This window comes from Bos javanicus, chromosome 15 (assembly GCF_032452875.1).
Source record: "Bos javanicus breed banteng chromosome 15, ARS-OSU_banteng_1.0, whole genome shotgun sequence".
NCBI lineage: Eukaryota > Metazoa > Chordata > Mammalia > Artiodactyla > Bovidae > Bos > Bos javanicus.
Window position 1 is genome coordinate 38465389 of NC_083882.1, and position 20206 is coordinate 38485594.

A 20206-nucleotide genomic window follows, 5' to 3' on the forward strand; every position below is an offset into this window, starting at 1 on the left:
ACACCTGTGACTCCTACTACTTTTGGTTAAACTTCTATACACATAGATGCATAGTGAAGGACAGGGAAGCCTGCATTCCTGCAGTCCATCGGGTTGTAAAGAGTCGGACATGACGGAGGGCTGAACACCCCATAGATGAGCAGTTTTCCTTCACAAGCACACTTCCCCAACACAAAATCATGGGACACGTCTTACCTTTTCAGCTCTGACTTTTTCATATGTGGCTTGCTTTCCCTGGAATACTTTTCTTCTGCTTAGGTTATTTATTCAGATCTTTTAGGAAGCTTTCCCTGACCACCCACTTGTGGAATGAGTGCTTCTCCTAGGGTCACACTGTGCTTGTGATGCTGGACAATTTGCCTGTGGTCCTGGCTGTTTCCCCATTGGATTCTTAGTTCCCTGAGGGCAGGGACATTATTTTATTCCTAAGTGATTTGTAGCACTGAGCACAGTGCCTGGTGTGTAGTATGTAAATAAGGATAATCTCTCACATTCATACCCCTCATATACAATTACCTCACATTTTTCACATATCAACACAGCCACTAAGGCAGATATATCATGTGCCACATTTACTCTTGTCTATGCGCCCTCAATCACTGTGATTCAGTCTCTGTGACATTCCTCACACCGCAAGCATATCACACACACAATTATTGTGACAGCTCTCATCTTCAATCACTGTCATGTACTGTTTTCCATACAGTCATGGTCACCATCTGTACTCTTAAAACAGGATATTTATCCTCCTACAAACTGAGTTAAGATGACAACGGCTCTATTTTTCACACACGCCTTCACATACTGTATTTTTCATCCACACAATCCCTGACAATTCCTGACATATACAGTTATGCTCACACACTGTCTGTCTTCTTTCAGCTCCCACACTTTCGCACACACACTCCTCACTCGCACAGGCACACGCGTACACACCCCGCTCAGTCCAGGAACTGGAGGGGCACACCGAGGGGGTCTGAGCCCTACAAGCTCAGCTTCCGAATCTCAGTCCGGGCCAGCGCTGCCCCGCCCCGCCCCACCCCCTCATGCATATGCAGCATCTCGGCCCAGCGGCCCGGCCCCCAGACGGCCATTTGTAGCGGCGCTGGAGGCTGCGTTCGGCAGGCGCTGCGAAGTCGTGTGGAGGAGCGCGCCCCCCGGCCGCCGCAGCCCCTCGCCGTTGCGGTCCCCTAGCTTCTCCGCGCTTCGGGCGGGACCCGACCAGCCCAGGCGCCGCGGTGCCGTCCTGACCGGCCCTCCAGCAGCTCCTGGCGCCCGGGACCCCCGCCCGGCCGCTCGCCCGCAGCCCGCCGGCCGCACACGTCCCCGGAGCCGGGCCTAAGGCGGGCGGCGGCTCGGCGTGGCCGGGCTGGGCTCGGCGGCGTCCCCATGGCCGCGGCCGGCTGGCGGGACGGCTCCGGCCAGGAGAAGTACCGGCTGGTGGTGGTCGGCGGAGGCGGCGTGGGCAAATCGGCGCTCACCATCCAGTTCATCCAGGTACCTGGAGCGGGCCTGCCCAGGGCGCCGGGGCGGCGGCGGCGGGCGGGGGCTCCCGCTACCTGTGGCGGGGCGGCCGCAGGGACCCGCCCCGGAGGCGCCGCGCAGGCCGGGGTTGCGGGGCGCGGGTCGGCTCCGCCCTCCTCTTCTGCGGTCCGGGCGTCCAGCTCTTGCTTGCCGGGCGCCCAGCTCGGCGTCCCGGGAGTCGGGCTTCTCAGGAATGTGTCCGGGAGGGCGGAGTTGGCAGGGTGGGAAGCGCAGATCCACCTTATCGCTCCGGCCGCGGCCCGAGCTCTTAGGGAGAGGCAGCGCCGCCGCGCCGAGCTTCCTGCCGTGAGGCCGGGGCGCGGGGCGTAGGGCGTGGGGCTGGAGCCCCGCGCGCTGGGTTTCTAGCCGCCCGGGCCGCCTCCTGCACCGTGGGTGCGATCGCGGTGGCAACTTGGCTCCGCGTGGTCTCCGAGCTTCTCCGCGCACGCCGAGCCCGAGCTGCCCGCTTCAAGCGGTGTGTTTCTCTTTGTGTGTGTTTGCGCTTTTCTTTTAAGTAATCTCTTAGGTAATATGTCCGGGGGGGAGTGTGTGATAATACCCCAGGGAAATGGTGGCCTCGAGGAAGTTAAGAATGTTCTCCGATAGGGGTGAGACCATTTCCTGGGAATTCCTGGTGCCTTCCTGCCTCTCGCCGTGCCAAGGTGAAGTTTAGGGTGGGCCAGGCTAGGAGATGACCGACCGAGTCGTGCGTTCTGTGTCAGTTCCAGCCACTGTCTCCCCCACCCCCAGTCCTCTCTGGTTGCTGGAGGCGGAAAGTCGGGTTGTAAAGGAAAGGGAGGTCAAATTCTTGGTTCTTAGGATTTGCTTGTGGTAGGAGGTTTGAGTGATCTTTTTTGGGACTACTAAAGAGAGAAGCTCCGATTTCTCTCTGCTTTTGTCAACCTAAAAGGTGTGGCGTATGTTGGGAGAGAATGAAGGTACAGCGTTGTAACAGGTAACAAAGATACATATCAAGAGTGTTGTTAAAATGCTTGGTGAAATATACCTGTTTGAGCCATTTGCTTTCAGTTGGCATACTTGAATAGCGTATTTCATTTCACTTAATGTATATAGTGACATTAAAATACAGAGTTCTGTGACATAAATGTGATTGTTACCTGTCCAGTTGACTAAATGAGCAATAATTGCTGTTATACCATTTCAAGATATTAAAAACTGCTGCTGAAACCTTTGTATCCAGGAAGAGATGTTTATGTAATGAGCATTTACAGTATACTCGTTAGTGGATTAAAAAAAATTCACACTGAGTAAGAGGTGAGATTGGCTTTAGTATAGGAGGCTGCAGAATCGGAGATGCTGTCATGTTATTTCTCATGGGGTCGGGAGAGACTTTAAGTAACTGGCAAAGCAAAACAATTTATAGTTAACTTTTTTGGGGAACTGTGCCTAGGGGGAGGTGGAAGGTTGGCTAGGAGAGAGAATAATCCTGGGTTCCTGCATTAATAAATAGAGTTACCTAAAAGATTTAAACCACAATATGTCTTTAGCTTTTTGGATGGGGGTCGGCGAATCCATCTCTATTTGAATCTGTACGTTAATTATTAAGATATTGGAACTTTTTGTTTTGGGAAATAGTATTAGAAACTATTAAAATGACAGTAATTTCTGTTTGCTTAATTTTCTAAATTCATTTGTTAAAGAAGCACTTCCTTTATGAATAGTGATGTACCTAGTTACTCTAGATGGTTTAAAAGAAGTAAAACAGGTGTGAGCTTTGAGTCATGCAGAGTTGAGTGCTAAATCTTGCTCTGCTGTTTATTTACTGGGAGGACATTGCCAATATATTATTTAGCTTCTCTGAACCTCAATTTTCTTTTCAGTAAAACAGGTCTAATCACACATTCTTCATAATCCTTTGAATTAAGGGACCATCCTTAGCTTTGTATCTAGCGTATACTATGTGCTCCGTTAATGATGGCTCTTAGAAGCTTATGTGTACACTTCTGTTAACACATTTAAATGCAAAGGGAGTTCTGAATTGAGGAAAAGTCAGTTTGGGAAGGATTGATAAAAGGACTGTGTAGGCGTGATGGTGGAAAGAGAGGGCAAGAGGTGGGGGGCAGTCATATGCTAGTTTGGAGAGAGGAGGTAGGCAAGGAGGGGAGGGGGATTGGCCCCTTACTTGGGACCAGTGGAAGGGAGGAACATGAGCTCTGACTTTGAAAAGGCTTTCTGGAGAGGTAGAAGAAGCCAGACCTGGATGGAGTCTCAGCTCTACCACTTGCTGCCTGTGTGATCTTAGGCAAATTACTTAACCTCTGGGTACCTTAGTTTTTTCCGACTGTAAGTTGGGGAAATACAAAGTACACTTACAGTTCTGAAAATTAACATCTGTCCAGGGCCTGTAACAATGTCTGGTGCATAGTAAGGCTACAAACATTATCATTATTACTGTGTTAATCTTAGCTTATGGAGCCAAGGTGACTATCATCTATACTTAATAGAACTGCTATTTATTGTCCAGCTCCTGGGAAATTAAAATTCATTGTTATGATGGTCTTGCAGTAGTAATGGAAGGAGAGGAGTCTGCAGAAAGATAATAATCTTAACGGGCGGAAGTCAGTCCTCTTTGTAGGTGATCAGGATGACACAAATCAGTTTTATTTATTTTATAAGGCTCTTGAGATACAGCACTGTTTTTTAGTGTTCAGTATGTATTTTTCTATTATATAATCTTGAATAGAAAAAATATAATGAAAAAATTTGGGAGTGGAGCACTTAAATCCCAACTTTCTTTAAATTGTTGCCTTATAAATAGGGCTTCCCTGGTGGCTCAGATGGTAAAGTGTCTGTCTGCAGTGCAGGAGACCTGGGTTTGATCCCTGGGTTGGGAAGATCCCCTGGAGAAGGAAATGGCAGTCCACTCCAGTACTCTTGCCTGGAAAATCTCTTGGATGGAGGAGCCTGGTAGGCTACAGTCTGTGGGGTCACAGAGAGTTGGACATGACTGAGTGACTTCACTTTCTTTCTATGCATATAAAGAGCTACAAAAATTAGGAAATTAAGGCAACAATTACTTGATTGAGGTGGTTTTCCTCTTTAAAAATGAATGTAACACATCATGAAACATCCATGACTAATAATATAAAATATTATTAAGAATAAATGTGTGTACATGAACTCCTTGTTTCTGTTCGTAGTTTTCTGAAAGTTCTGTTGGAAAATAGAAGCTCTTGATGATGAGTGGACTCTATAGTTAGAAATGATTTTAACATTTTCTAACTGTACAGAGTGAAATGGAGAAGATCTCTGGGTTCTAGGTCTCCCTCCTCAGGTGACTCTGGAGATTCTTAGAGTCTTCTGTAATCTCTTTGGGGCTTTATTTTCTTCTCCTTAAAATATTGGGCTTGGGTGAACAAATCGCCTCCTCACTCCTGTGTGATTGATATTTAGGTAATGAATGCTGATCCCATTTTGAGTTGGGAAAACTTGATGAGTTGGGAGTTGATTTTCAGAAATAATGGAGTAACCATTGTGGTTTCTGGCAACTCTGAGAAAAGACCATACATGTTTTACACGAAAAGAGGAATTTCCCAGCCTCTGTTCTTCATTTAGCATCCTTACTTGTTATTCACAGTTTGTCAGATTTTGAGCTGTGTAGCGGGGGTAGCTGACTTCTCAGGTATCAAGTTTTAGTCAGTCTTACAACCTGTTAGCCTGGACTTGACTCAGATGTTGCTTTTTACGTAATTTATCTTTTGTGCAATCCCCTTCCATTGCTTTTTCCTGGGACAAAGATCTTAGAAGAGATTTCAGGGTACATGCATTTGTGTTAAAGTTAATTGATTTTGGTAAGTTTAGATTCCTGAATTACTATTCTGTTGCTACATCTTGAACATGTGCCCTGCAATTAGAAATCACTTAAAGTAACTTTTATCTAAGAATTTGAAATTATACTGTGTATGGCATTGTAGACTTGATGGACATGAGTGTGAGTAAGCTCTGGGAGTTGGTGATGGACAGAGAAGCCTGGCGTGCTGCAGTCCATGGGTTTGCAGAGGCGACTGAATTGAACTGTGGACTTGTCTTTTAGTGTGAAAATTACTATTCTGCATTTTCAGAGTAGTTTACAAATGAATTCTTAGCATTGAAAAATAAGGTACCCCTCCCTAGTGGTGTTTTACATACTAGAGATTTCCTCATTTTGTTAGGATGAAATGGTTCTGTTGGCAGTTCCTAGATACACATGCTAGGCACTCAAGAAAGAACACCTTCTTTTAGAGAATGACCGCTTTTGTTAGAGAGAAATTCTGACCCAGAGAGTCATAAAACTCATTCTTCTTATTCATTTCTAACCTGTGTGTGTGTGTGTGTACGCGTGCATGTGCAGATGTGTGCAAGCCTGTGTCTTGTCTTGGAATGGGAAGTCGAAGGAGTTTAGTGGGGATACTTCTGTTGAATGGGTTAAGAGTTCTGCTTTCCCTTGGTATAGTACCATTCGAAGGCAAAATGATGACAGGCATCTGCCTACTGGAATGGGATTTTTAATTCATTTTTATCACTGAAATGTTAAGGGTCTTTCCTAAGCTTTAAAATGAAAGTAGCCTGTTTAATTAAGTGAGGAAAATAAATTGGTAATGTGAGGAAGGAGAACAGAAAGAGACTTTCTTGAAGCTGTATTATTTAAATTTTTTTTTAAGATTTCTTTTTCAAATTAAATTGATCTCATAAAAGAGAAACAGATTTTGTGATGCTACATGAACTTAGAAGTCTCTTAGGGTATTTGTTTCTTGTTGAAAAGTGATAATGAGTAAAAGACTTTGACTCTACTTGTAAACAACATAGAGTTAATTGTCACTGAATCTTCCTGAAAGACCTTGATCTTGAATTAATTTGGCTAGAGCCACCCAGTCTGGGGTTGAGATTGAAACGTCAAGTAATGTCCTTGGTAGGCTTTTGATTTACTTCTGTTTCTCAAAGAAAAATGTCTCTCAGGCCTTTATGAAAAAGACAAAGATACACTTTACTTATTTCTTTGCTTCTTTCAGAACTACATATTTTCTGTGTAGTTCTGAAAGAAGCAAAGAAATATGACTAAAATTGTGCTACTGGAGTTATTTGTAAGTTTTAGTTTCAGCATTTTGTAAAAGCAATATGATTGTTATATAACATTAAATAGTTTAATTAAAATATATTTACAGAATTTGTAAATGTTCAGTACTGGATATATGGATATACATGTAGCATGATAGCTGATGTTGCTTTTTAAAAAACCTTTACCCAGTTTTCCCAAATGCTACCATTTTACCATATTTGTTTTATTCCCCCCAAATACAGTTTTTTCCTGAATCATCTGAGTGTAAGTTGAAGACAGTGCCCCTTTATTTTTAGATACTTCCTTGTGTATTTCCTAAATGCAAGGGCACTTGCTTATGGTGTATAACCTAAATCAGAAACTAATATTGATATATTATTAATGTAATGTGCAGAACTTAGATTTTGCCAGTTGTCCAAATAGTGCCCTTTATAGCAAAAGAAAAATCTCAGATTATGCAGTACATTTTGTTTCCGTGTCTTTACTTTGGAACAGTTCTTTCATCTTCATTTTTAAAATGTTTGTTTGGCTGCGTCTGGTGTTGGCTGCAGCATGTATTGATCTTTGTTGCGTCATGTGGGGTCTTTTGTTGCAGCTCAGGTTCTCTAATTGTCTTGAGGGCTCAGTAGTTGGGGTGTGTAGGCTTAGTTGCTCCATGGCAGGTGGAGTCTTAGTTCCTGGACCAGGGATTGAACCCGTGTCCCCTTGCATTGCAAGGCAGATTCTTAACCACTGGACCACCAAGGATGTCCCAAGTCTGTGTGTCTTATGACATGGACATTTTTGAATACAAGTTAGTTATTTATAGAGTTCCTTCAGTTTGAATTTGTTTCTTCATGGTTTCTTCATTCGTTTTGGGCGCAGGCATAGCAGAGGTGTGTTCTCAGAGCGTTATATCAGGAGATATAATCAACATCCAGTTGATTTGACTGGATTCCGTAGTTGATTTGACAGCATAAGTGTTTACCTTTTGACTCAGTGCTCCCAAATCAACAAATTTACCCTGGAAATGTACTTCCAGTAGTATTAAAATATAAGTGCATGGGGCCACAGCATTGTTTGTAATGTAAAAAATTAGAAGCAGCCTACAGGATAGAGAGGGGTTGAATGGAATATGGTACATTCACCCAGTAGAGCATTCTGCAGCTATAAAAAGAACTGATGGGAAATGCGTTCCAGGATAAATTGTTCAGTGAAAAATACAAAGTACAAAGGTATTTACTGTATTTGTGATATATTACTTTTAGTGTAGGAAAGAAGAGGAAATAAAATAACAAACTTATTTACTGATTGGGGCAAAAAAGCACAGAAATGGGTAAGTCAGAGGTTAAAGAGATGACTGGTGGGCTCTGTGTGTGGGTAGGGATGAGGGGAAAGGGATTGAGGGCCTCTTCTGAGGATCCTTTTCTGACTCCTGGAACCATGTTTAAGGTTTCACACACTCAGTATATAAACAGCAAACACCAATAAAATCAAAGGTAGAATACTAACAAAACAAATAAACTGAACCTTATTTCAAATGACTAACATAACCATACTGAAGGAGGAAAAGAAAAAAAAAAGTAACTTTTGAACCCAGCGTTTGGACTATGTCCTCAGGATAAAGATGAACTCTAAACAAACACTGAACTCTGGTTAACAGGCCTTTCCCCCCCCATCTTCCTCGCAGCAGCATAGGGTTTGCAATTCTGAAACAATTTTCTATACTAGGATTAAGTAGATAAGTAAATGTGTTGTGGAAAATGGGAGCCAAGTTCCTCACAGCCGAAGAAGGGAGTTATAAGTGTGGAAAGGGTGAAGGCTAGGAAGCACTCGATGCAAAGTTGGAATTGAGGACACTGGCGTAAAATTGTTAGGGGAAGCACACTGACTGAAACTGCCCACCCTGACCCGACAGGAGGTCCTGGTAAGGAACAGGAAACTAACAAGGCACCGCCAACCAGAAGAGTTCAGGAAAGGTCAAAAGGGGATACCACGTGTCCGACCACCTCCCAGAATCCTTCTCACTGGCATCCATCTTGGCTGGGCAATGTGTGCACCACAGGAAGGACTCTGAGTCAGTGACTGGCCAAAGAAAACCCAGAGGCTAATCCCATCACTGTAAAGCCCAAATGGCTGTGAACCGTAAGCTGTGATTGCGTGGTAGAGCACTCCTGGGTTCCCTTACCCTACTGCTCTGCCCAGGTGCCCCTTCCCAATAACGTCTCTTGCTTTGTCAGCACGTGTGTCTCCTTGGACAATTCATTTCCAAGTGTTAGACAAGAGTCCACTCTTGGGCCCTGGAAGTGGTTCCCCATCTTAAAACAGAACTCATAGTTTAAAAAGTAAATACTAAGATATAGAAATAGGTGTGTGTGGCTGCTCATACACATATCTATACATCTTTTTTCCAGCTATGTCTGCTGAGAGTGCATGGAAACAGTGACCCCCTATAAGCAGTGAGAACACCTAATGCCAGATCTTGGGTGCTAAATATCATTCTTTAAAGGAGCCTTGGAGAAATGACTGATCCCTGGGCTGGAGCATCTTTACCAGAAAGTAAAGAGGTGCTCAGTGTCAACTACAAATTGTCTCTTGCCAAGAGCATTGCCAGTGACTGAACAAGAAGGGCATTTGCCATCTGCCTCTGTGGAGATTGAACCCTGTGTTCCTGCCACTGTTGACCTTCAACAGCCCCTGAGGGAGTTCAGAGGGAATGAAGTACACTGTGTCCAGGGAATCTGGTGGGACAAGTCTTTAGATAGTTGGATACTTTGAGGAACTGATTTTATGATCCCAGTCCTTGTATCTCCTCATATCTAGAAAAGCACTAAATCTCTTCATTGATGACATCAGATCCTTGTGACTAGCAGAAAACCTTTTGTAAAATGAATGCTTAATGGTATTGAACTCCTGCTTCACCCAAACCTTATGTATTGGCCTTCCCCCACTACCTCTTTGGAGCAGTCTCTCAGAGCTATGTGAGGAGCTGCCTTCTGGGCGGCAGTTCTCATTTTGCCCTAAATAAAACTTGACCTGCAGCTCTCAAGTTTGCATCTTTTTCAGTCGACATCAGAAAACAAAATGGTGGTGGCATGTCAAAGAGACAGAGCCAGCCTGGAAGGCCCACTGGCTAACACTGGGATAAGCTTCCCAGGTGGTGCTAGTGGTAAAGAGCCCGCCTGCCAATGCAGGAGATGTAAGAAACCTGGGTTTGATCCCTGGGTTGGGAAGATCCCCTGGAGGAGGGCAGGGCCACTTGCTTCCAGTATTCTTGCCTGGAGAATCCCATGGACAGAGGAGCTTGGCAGGCTGTGGCCCATGCGGTCACAAAGAGTCAGAAGTGACTGAAGTGACATGCAACTCTGGGATAGTCTCATCATCAAAATAATGATAATAATTGATTATTGCCCATAAATAAAGAATCTAAGAATCCATAGGGATAAATAAATTAAGGAGGAAGGGAAGTTCTTCCTTAGATTTGATGAGTAAAACATAGAGGAAATGGTGGAATTAGAAAATCAACATTTGGCAGTCAAACAGCTGATTTAAGTAAGAATCATAAATGGATTTAAAAGTAGTGGGTAAAAGTTTGAGAGTAGCTGGATATTAACATAGTCGTAAAGTATCTGCCCATAAGGTATTGTTAATTATCAAGGGGAAACTAATAGCCACATGGAAGAAACCTGGCTGATCCCTTGACCAAAGTGATCCAAGTTAACATTTTGACATTGCTTTAGGTAAAGATAATAAGCAGAGTTTTATTCAGTTATGCTAGTGAGATCTGGTCTTCACAGTTACCTTAGCTCTGATTGAAAATAAGCCTGAAGGAACCACATTGAGGCAAAAAGGGAACCAACTTTCTCTCTAAGGAGAAAATTTTTGCTTAATTTTATAGGCAGATGCCTTTTGAGGAAAACGTTGATAGTTAAAGCCAATACAGATTTTGGCCACGATTTTAGCATGATATCCTCACTTGGCACTAATCTTGCCTTTTGCTATGTAGATTTTCCTCCCTTGTGTTGTGTGGTGGATTTGAAAAATAGATTCTTTCTCTCTCCCTCTCCTTTTTTGTTTTACTACTTGGATTTACCTTAAAATTATTCATGTTCTTTTTTTTTTTATTCATGTTCTTAAACATTTAATTAGAATAGTTGTCTTATTTCTAGTTGTAGAAAATGAGGAATTTAGCAGTTTTGTTTGCTGTTTTCACTCACCCTTTTCATAAATTTCAGTTCAGTTCAGTCGCTCAGTCATGTCTGACTCTTTGTCACCCCATGAACTGCAGCATGCCAGGCCTCCCTGTCCATCACCAACTCTAGGAGTTTACCCAAACCCCTGTCCATTGTGTCGGTGATACCATCCAACCATCTCATCCTCTGTCGTTCCCTTCTCCTCCTGCCCTCAATCTTTCCCAGCATCAGGGTCTTTTCAAATGAGTCAGCTCTTCGCATCAGGTGGCCAAAGTATTGGAGTTTCGGCTTTAGCATCAATCCTTCCAATGAACACCCAGGACTGATATCCTTTAGGATGGGCTGGTTGGATCTCCGGTCTTTAAAGTAACCAAAAGTGTGTGTGACTGCACTGTTTTAAGAGATTGTTTTTTGTCTTTTGCATTTGATTTTGTTATTATAATTGTAATAGTAAATATTGTTGTTCAGTGGCTCAGTTGTGTCCAACTCTTTGTGACCCATAGACTGCAGCCTGCCAGGCTTCTGTCTCCTTCATCTTCTGGAGCTTGCTCAGATTTATGTTCATTGAGTCAGTGATGCCATCCAACCATCCTGCCCTCTCCTTTCTCATTAAGAACTATTGCTTTTATTTGCCATTTCTTACCATTCTAACTAATTTCAGTCCTAACAAGCAATCCTCACGAACAGCTGGTTTTTATTTTGAATTGTTATTTAGAGAACACTTTCAAGTACTTTTAAAATTTAAAGATTAACCTTACATTAATTTTTAAGATTTAATTTTAATATTAAAATTTTACTTTTGGATGATAAATAATGAGTATAAAATTATTGGGTCCTCAGATTTTTGTGTTGAAACAGTTGGAGATATTGCTTTACTTATCTTTCATGTCTTTGCTTTTATCTCACTAGCCTCAAGTTTCTATTCTGCAGGAATAACTTGTTTTCTGTTTGTATGCTTGTAGCCTTCTTTTATCATTGGAAATGGAAACATTTGTCAGGATATGACTGGAAGTATTTCTCTGTTCACTAGTTTTCCCTGAGAAATAATGAAACATTCTCAGGTCTGGGAAAGTTTTCTTCTTCATTTTTGAAGTCATTTTCTCAATTATCTTCTGAAATACCTATTTGTGCATTGATTCTTTGAAATCATTGTTTCATATATTCTTAAGTTAATCAATGAAAAGGCTAAGATAGTTTGTCTCCATTCAAGAATTTGTCACATTTGCCTTCTGTATCACTGAAATTTCTGGATGTCAGATCAAAGTACTCTCTTAAACAGATATAATACCCTTGATATTTCAGTCTTATAGTAATCAGTGGTGATGTTCTTTTGTCTTAAGGCCGCATAACTGATATTTTTAAAGCTTGGTACTGCTTAAAGAAAAAATTCTTGCCAGGGAAGGGTTTTTTCTTGAGTGGCAGAATGTGTTTTTTAAATTTATCCTCTTATGATGAGTTGACCTTAGTCATTCTTGGTGTTGGAAGTAAAGAATTGGCTTTGATCTCTTTGCTGTTCAGGGGACTCTCAAGAGTCTTCTCCAGCACCACAATTCAAAAGCATCAGTTCTTCAGTGCTCAGCCTTCTTTGTGGTCCAACTCTCACATCCATACATGACTACTGGAAAAACAATAGCTTTGACTATATGTACCTTTGTTGGCAAAGTAATGTCTCTGCTTTTTAATACACTATTTAGGGTTGTCATAGTTTTCTTTTTTTTTTTTTTCATTTTCACTTCATTTCGTTTCTTTTTTTTGGAGAATTAGGGATGGTTAAGAGGATAGTTTTCAAGTTTATTAATACTTAAAATTTAACCTTTCTCCATTGCGGCAAGTAGAAGAAGCTTTGAAAGATAGTCAGGGGTGTGTGTGTGTCTGTGTGTGAAGCTGCAAAATGCATATCAAGGCAAAGCCTTGTTGTAGGTACAGAAATCAGTACGGCCTAGACTCAAAAGCTGCAGTGCTTGCTTCAGTGTGTGTATGTGTGTGTTGGGGGTGGGGGGGTGGGGCAGCGTGTGCGTATGTAACCTGAAATATGCTTATTTTTATGTTGTATTTTGTATAGATTTTCCCTCACTATTTCATACATAAAATTCTTTTATGCTTTCTCCTTTCTTATGTATGTATTGGCTGTGCTGGGTCTTTGTTGCTGCATGAAGGCTTTCTCTAGTTGTGCCAAGTGGGGCCTGCTCTCTAGCTGTGGAGCACAGACTTCTCATTGTGGTGGCTTCTCTAGCTGCAGAGCACAGGCTCGAGGCTCACCGGCTTCAGTAGTTGTGGCGTGCACAGGTTCTAGAGTGCAGGCTCAGGAGTTGTGGCACATGAGTTTAATTGCCCCGTGGCATGTGGAATCTTCCTGGCTGCTGCTGCTAAGTCGCTTCAGTTGTGTGCGACTCTGTGCAACCCCAGAGACAGCAGCCCACCAGGCTCCCCCATCCCTGGGATTCTCCAGGCAAGAACACTGGAGTGGGTTGCCATTTCCTTCTTCAATGCATGAAAATGAAACGTGAAAGTGAAGTCACTCAGTCGAGTCCGACTCTTCGTGACCCCATGGGCTGCAGCCTACCAGGCTCCTCTGTCCATGGATTTTCCAGGCAAGAGTACTGGGGTGCCATTGCCTTCTCTGGAATCTTCCTGGACCAGGGATCAAACCTGTGTCTCCTGCATTGGCAGTCAGATTTTTAACCATTGGACTACCAGGGAGTCCTCCTTTCTTTAAAAAATGAGAATAATTGCTATTTATTTCTTACAGTACTGCTTTAAGTAACTTCTCTGCTATAATTTATATTTTTAAATGTATTAAAGGATTCCTAGTAAGAGGTTTTCTAGAATGTTTCTTATATTACCATCGTCATAAAGTCTGTAGTATCCTTAATGACTTTTGAAAAGGCATTATAAGACTGATTTTGCATTATTTGTTTGAAATGAAATGTTGTGCTTTTTATGAATTCTTAGATAATTTTAATTTCAGTTTAGATATCCCCTTAATTGTGATGTGATTTAAATTTAGGGAAGGATTGAGTGGCTCTCTTTCTAAATTCCTAGCTTTGTTGGGCTATGGTCAAAGAATGTGACCTGTAAATTCCCTGTTTTGGAACATTAAGAAGTTTTAATGGACAAACATGCCGTTGATTTTTGTAAATATTCCAAGAACAAGAGAGAAGAATATTTGTAGCTTATAAGGTACAAGGTTTTACATAAATCTGTTCAACTAGAATTTGTTGATTGTGTTATTCAAATCTTCTGTAGCCTTTTTTCTTGAGTATTCTGTGAAATTCTGAAATACGTTGATTAAATTTCCCATGAAAACTATGTTTTAATTTTTTCCTTGCATTTCTAATTTTGCTTTATTTTGTTATCATTATGTGGTATATAAACTGTTAATAATGATTACATCTTTCTTATAAGTAAATAGTATCAGTCTTATGCCAAGTTTTACTTTGAATGTCAACCTATAGTATTAATGTTGCCATTTTGGATTTTTGTTTGTATGCATTTATTTCATTTATACTTGCTATTTTTTTGGTGGCCATTTTATAGTTGTTATTCAGTTTCTAAGTCATGTCTGACTCTTTGTGAGCCCAAGAACTGCAACATGCCAGGATTCCCTGCCCTTCACTATCTCCTGGAGTTTGCTCAGATTCATGTCCAGTGAGTTGATTATCCTATCTAACCATCTAATGGTGGCTCAGTGGTAACGAATCCACTTGCAGTGCAGGAAAATGGGTTCAATCCCTGGGTTGGGAAGATCCCTAAAAAAGGAAATGGCAGGCCACTCAAATGTTCTTGCCTAGAGAATCCCATGGAGAGAGGAGCCTGGCTGGCTACAGTCCATAGGGTCGCAAAGAGTCTGACATGACCAAAGCGACTTCGCATATCTAATCCACTGCCACCCCCTTCTCCTTTTGCCTTCAGTCTTTCCCAGCATCTTTTGCTTTCAGTCTTTTCCATTGAGTTGACTCTGCATCAGGTGGCCAAAGCATTGGAGCTTCAGCTTCAGCATCAGTCCTTCCAATGAATATTCAGGGTTGATTTCCTTTAGGATTGACTGGTTTGGTCTCTTTGCATTCTAAAAGCGTTTGTAAATAATATGTAATGTGATCCTTAAGAATCAAACCTGAGAGTCCTTGTCTCTTAGTGGAGTTCACCCCATTCACATTTATTGTATGATATGATTACATTATCTGTGAAATAATCTAGGTAAATTTGTTTTGCTCCTTATTCTTTTTATATTCTTTGCTTTTAACCTTTGTTTTTTTTGCAGGCTTAATTTTGTTTCTGTTGCTTTATTTCCCCTGCATTGAGAGTGAAAAATCAGGGATCATTTTTAAATGTAAAGGTTGTTTCTGAGAAACTTGTTCCTTGTGATTGTCTTCATCATAGTCATTAGTAATCTGTGAGATTAAACACCACAGCTGCCAACTTTTTCTTTTTTAAAAAGATGTCCTCAACCTGGAAAAATTCTTACTGCTTATCTGAGAACAGACAGTTTGACACAAAGAATCCTTGCCAGTTAAGATATTTCTTCAGATCTTGTTTTAGCCACTATCTGGCTGTTGGATAAGATAACCGTTCTGTGTCTGATTCATTTTGGCATTATTCTTTTAAACTCTATAAACACTGAAATGTTCATAAGTAAAATGAGTGTTTTAGTAGAGAAATTTTATGAGTTTGGAATTTTTGCCTGAATGTCTGCCCTTGGTTGTATTTGTACATCTTATTCTCATATTTAGAGTGTCATAGACCAGGAGTAACTTTGTTACATAGAAGTAAGCATATGTGTGTGTGTGCTTAGTCGCTCAGTCGTGTCTGACTCTTTGCAGCCCCATGGACTGTAGCCCGCCAGGCGCCTCTGTCCTTGGGGATTCTCCAGGCAAGACTACTGGACTGGGTTGCCATGCCCTCCTCCAGGGGATCTTCCAGTCCAAGGATCGAACCCAGTTCTCCCTCATTGCAGGTGGATTCTTTACTGTCTGAGCCACTAGGGAAGCCCAAGCATATAGCAGAATATTTATTAGTATTTATTAGTTGCTAATATTGGGTCTTGAACAGGATATAATAAGTTGTTGGGAAAAGGAAGTATCAGGAAAGATGAGTTGTATTTATTATGGTTTTGTAACCACTAGTCACTAAAGAGGCTGTAGAAATAAACTTGTTTTCGATTTTGGGTTTCAAAGTTTCTCTGAAATTAAAAGACTACATGTGACATTTGAGCTTTACAATTTTAGTAGTTGATCCATAGCATTCTGTTTTATTGAAAATAATCTTTGTCTCGAGAAGATTTCCTATTTTAATTTCTCTCTGGAAATTCTGACTCAGGAAATGTAAAACAACTTGAGAGTAAGATCTTAAAGATTTATTACTTTTGTCTTGTTTCCTAGTGAGTTTTCTCTTAATGCTTTGGTTAAATGATACATGTGGTTGAGATTACAAGAGTCAGCAATTTGTTAGCTGAAAGGAAAAGAACAGTAAGCAAGGAGTTAGTCAAACTGCAAAGGAAGATTTATGATAGATATAACATTTAAGTTTCAAAAATCTTGTGGAAAAGATATGTAAGTATTTGTGATTTTATCTCTTTTGCTTCGTCTGAAGTTAGGTCAATTAAATAAGGTAGGGAAATTCACCTTATGCATGTATATGCATGTGCACAAGCGTGCACAGGTGTGTATCTTAAACTGAGAAAGGAGTGAATTTAGTTTAGAGAAGGGTTCACTGTTGTTGGAATAAAAAAATGAAGATAAAATTTAAAACAAAGGTATAGGTCTGTGATAATTTAATGACTTGGATAATAATAGTAACTCGAGTACTGCATGAATTATTTTCAGATATTGCCATGGTCCATGCCAACAACTTGGTTTAAATTAGCTTCTTTTTAATTGTTATATTACTTAAAGTTAAAAATTCTTATAACCGTTGCAATGTTTTATGGTAAAAGCACTTTCCATTCAGTTGAAAGTTAAGAATGGAGTAGAAACTGGTGAGCTTGCGTGTTAATAATTTACACGTCATCAAATGTTGGGTCTTGGGATTACTTCCTTACCATTATGAAGGTTCTATGATCATAATTTTAGCAGTTGATAAAATAGTATGGAAAACGTTGTCTTCTGTTATAATGTTAGAGTGTGGTTCTCAACTTTTAGTTTTACATTTTAAAGACACAGACTGCTGTTTTGTTTATTTTTTTTCCTTCCTCATATTTCAAATTATGTATTTAGTTAATTTCCTTATAGCAGATAGTTTCAGGAAGAAGCCATTGGCTGAGCTGATTAGTCAAATAAAGTTGTCTGACATGGGTTACTTTAGTTTGTGGTTTTAGATGAACAGTACGTGGTACACAGCTGTTGCTCCAACAGCTTTGTTCCAGCTGTCTTACTGGCCTGTCACAAAATACCCCACATTCCTTTTTTTTTTTAAAAATGAAACCGCTTGTAATATTCTATACTTTTTTACTCCATTAAAATGGATCCTGCTCATTAATTACTTCAATAACTTTTATGTGTATCAATAGCTATTTATTTAAAATGATGCTAACATAGATTATGAGTGACAGATTTAAACCTCTTATTTGTAATGTTTTGTTGTGAATTAAAGTTGGAGTTATAAAATATTTATGCAAGTTGTGTTAAACATTGAAAACGTCACCAAACTTAAAAATGTCCCCAAATAAGTAGTTGTATTTGGATGATGAGATAGGTGTCTTCTGATTTTTTTCTAACCTTTGTTTCTATTATTAAGCTTCAATAGAATTATAAGATGAAAAGCTGTGATTTTGTGTTTATGAAGTTTGTATAGAACCTGTATATTGTATATATTGTATAGAACCTATAAATACAGGTAGACTATTTTTTGTTTTTTATGATCAGGTGGTTGACCTTCATTTTTACTATCTTACTTAGGGTATCTGAATTATAATACTAAGAGTTTCAAGTTTTTGTTTTTTAGTAAGGAGCGAGGACCTGTAACAAGTGTTTTGAATCATAATGACTAATATATATTGAACATTTTCTCTGTTAGATACCATGCTTAAAAGCTTTATAAGCATTGTTTTAATATTTACAATTTATTGTTTCTTTTTTGCAGATATGGAAACTGAGGCTCAGAAGTTAATTAAATTGCTCAAGATCCCACAATAATGACTGAGATGGGACTTGAAGCCATATTTTCTTGGTTACAGAAAACCTAAGGGGGCTTCCCTGGTTACTCAGCAGTAAAGAATCTGCCTGCCATTGCAGGAAATGTGGGTTTGATTCCTGGGTGGGGAAGATCCCCAGGAGAAGGAAATGGCAATCCACTCCAGTATTCTTGCCTGGGAAATTCCATGGACAGAGGAGCCTGGCAGGCTGTAGTCCATGGGGTCACAAACGAGTTGGATATGACTTAGTGACTAGATAACAACAACAGGGGAACTATGCCCTATTCAGTTCAGTTCAATCGCTCAGTTGTGTCCAACTCTTTGCGACCCCATGAACCGCAGCACGCCTGGCCTCCCTGTCCATTACCAACTCCTGGAGATTGCCTAAACTCGTGTCCACTGAGTCGGTGATGCCATCCAAACATCTCTGTCTCATGTCATCCCCTTCTCCTCCTGCCCTCAATCTTTCCCAGCATCAGGGTCTTTTCAAGTGAGTCAGCTCTTCGCATGAGGTAGCCAAAGTATTGGAGTTTCAGCTTCAGCATCAGTCTTTCCAATGAACACCCAGGACTTATCTCCTTTAACATGGACTGGTTGGATCTCCTTGCAGTCCAAGGGACTCTCAAGAGTCTTCTCTAACACCACAGTTCAAAAGCATCAATTCTTTGGCACTCAGCTTTCTTTATAGTCCAACTCTCACATCTATACATGACTACTGGAAAAACCATAGCCTTGACTAGACTGACCTTTATTGACAAAGTACTGTCTCTGCTCTTTAATATGCTTTCTAGGTTGGTCATAACTTTCCTTCCAAGGAGTAAGCATCTTTTAATTTCATGGCTGCAATCACCATCTGCAGTGATTTTGGAGCCCAAGAAAATAAAGTCTGTCTTCTGTTTCCACTGTTTCCCCATCTATTTGCCGTGAAGTGATGGAACTGGATGCCGTGAGCTTAGTTTTCTGAATGTTGGGCTTTAAGCCAACTTTTTCACTCTCCTCTATGCCCTATCACATAGCCCAAATATAACATTTTATTTAATGAGTTACCTTAATAATGAAGTCTTTAAGTTTTTCTTTGAGTAGGTTCATGAAGCATTTTCTATTTAGTTGAACTTAGGAGACCTGAGATTGAATAGGGAGTGAAGTGTTGTTTATAGTATCTGTCTGCCTCCCTTTTTGCTCTCTTCTGTCTGTCTGTCTGTCAGCAGTTTCCCATTACTGCTACACATGCTCTTCTGGTTCCTGCTCTCCCCCGACTTGGCATCCCCCGACACCTGCCCAGCACCTATTTGAAATTCCTGCTCTCACATGTCTGATCGCACTTAGTTGCAATCTGTGCGAAGTATACATTCATAACTTTTGCTGTATCCTTTACCAAGTGGGCCTTTTTAACCTAATTCTTACTCACCTTTCTAGGTGTGACTCAGGGTTCATCCCAGCCGTTCCTGAGGGAACATCCAGATTGGAGAGGTACTCTTCCCATGTGCTTCCGTAGTATCCTGTGCATTTTCCCCCTGAAGCTGTTGAGTGTAAATCGTGGAAGTAATGCCCCATTAATGTTTGTTACCTAAAGAACAAAAAAGAGAGAGTCTTTTATGTAATGTTAGTATAGTTATCAAAATCAGGATATAATAGTATTATCTAACTTACATTATTGAAACTTCACCAGAAGTTCCAATGTCCTTTATAAATGCAAGAAAGAATCCCCACCCCCACCCCACCCCGGATCCAGTCCAGGATTGCATGTGTTGCATTTTTCATGTCTTTTTAGTCTTAACATTTACTTGTAAAATATCCCACAATTGGTGTCTCAGACGGTAAAGAGTCTGCCTGCAATGCGGGAGACCCGAGTTCTATCCCTGGGTGGGGAAGATCCCCTGGAGAAGGAAATGGCAACCTACTCCAGTATTCTTGCCTGGGAAATCCCATGGACAGAGGGGCCTTGTAGGCTACAGTCCATGCAGTTGCAGAGACTCGGAGACGACTGAGTGATTTCACTTTCACTCACTTATAGGTTGTCTATTGTTTTCTTATCATTAGAATCAAATTGCGTAGTTTTGGCATAAATACCGTAAAAGAAAGGTGTTTCTTCAGTCCGTCATATTTAGGAGGCAACATTACCCCATAACCGTTGATGTGAAATCTGATTCCTTAGTTAATTGTTGAAAAATTACTGCTGTTCCCTTTGTAATTAATATCTTACGATGGGTAGAGATCCTGAGGCCAGGTTAATACTAGTTATTTTTGAGCTTTTGGAGTTGTGTCTCTGTCTTTCTGGAATACACCTTTCTCCCTTCCTTGTTTCTTGCTTTCTTACTAAACTTG

General features: G+C 40.9%; 1 protein-coding gene across 1 annotated transcript in view; it reads left to right on the plus strand.

The window, feature by feature from the left end:
- Window positions 1-1101: 1101 nt before the first annotated feature.
- The window catches only part of RRAS2 (RAS related 2), a 77704-nt gene continuing 58599 nt past the window's right edge, over window positions 1102-20206 (plus strand). Inside the window, exon 1 of the mRNA XM_061440733.1 lies at window positions 1102-1497. Within this exon, the coding sequence (XP_061296717.1) occupies window positions 1390-1497 (108 nt within the window). The 5' untranslated portion in view covers window positions 1102-1389. The remainder of the gene's footprint in view (window positions 1498-20206) is intronic.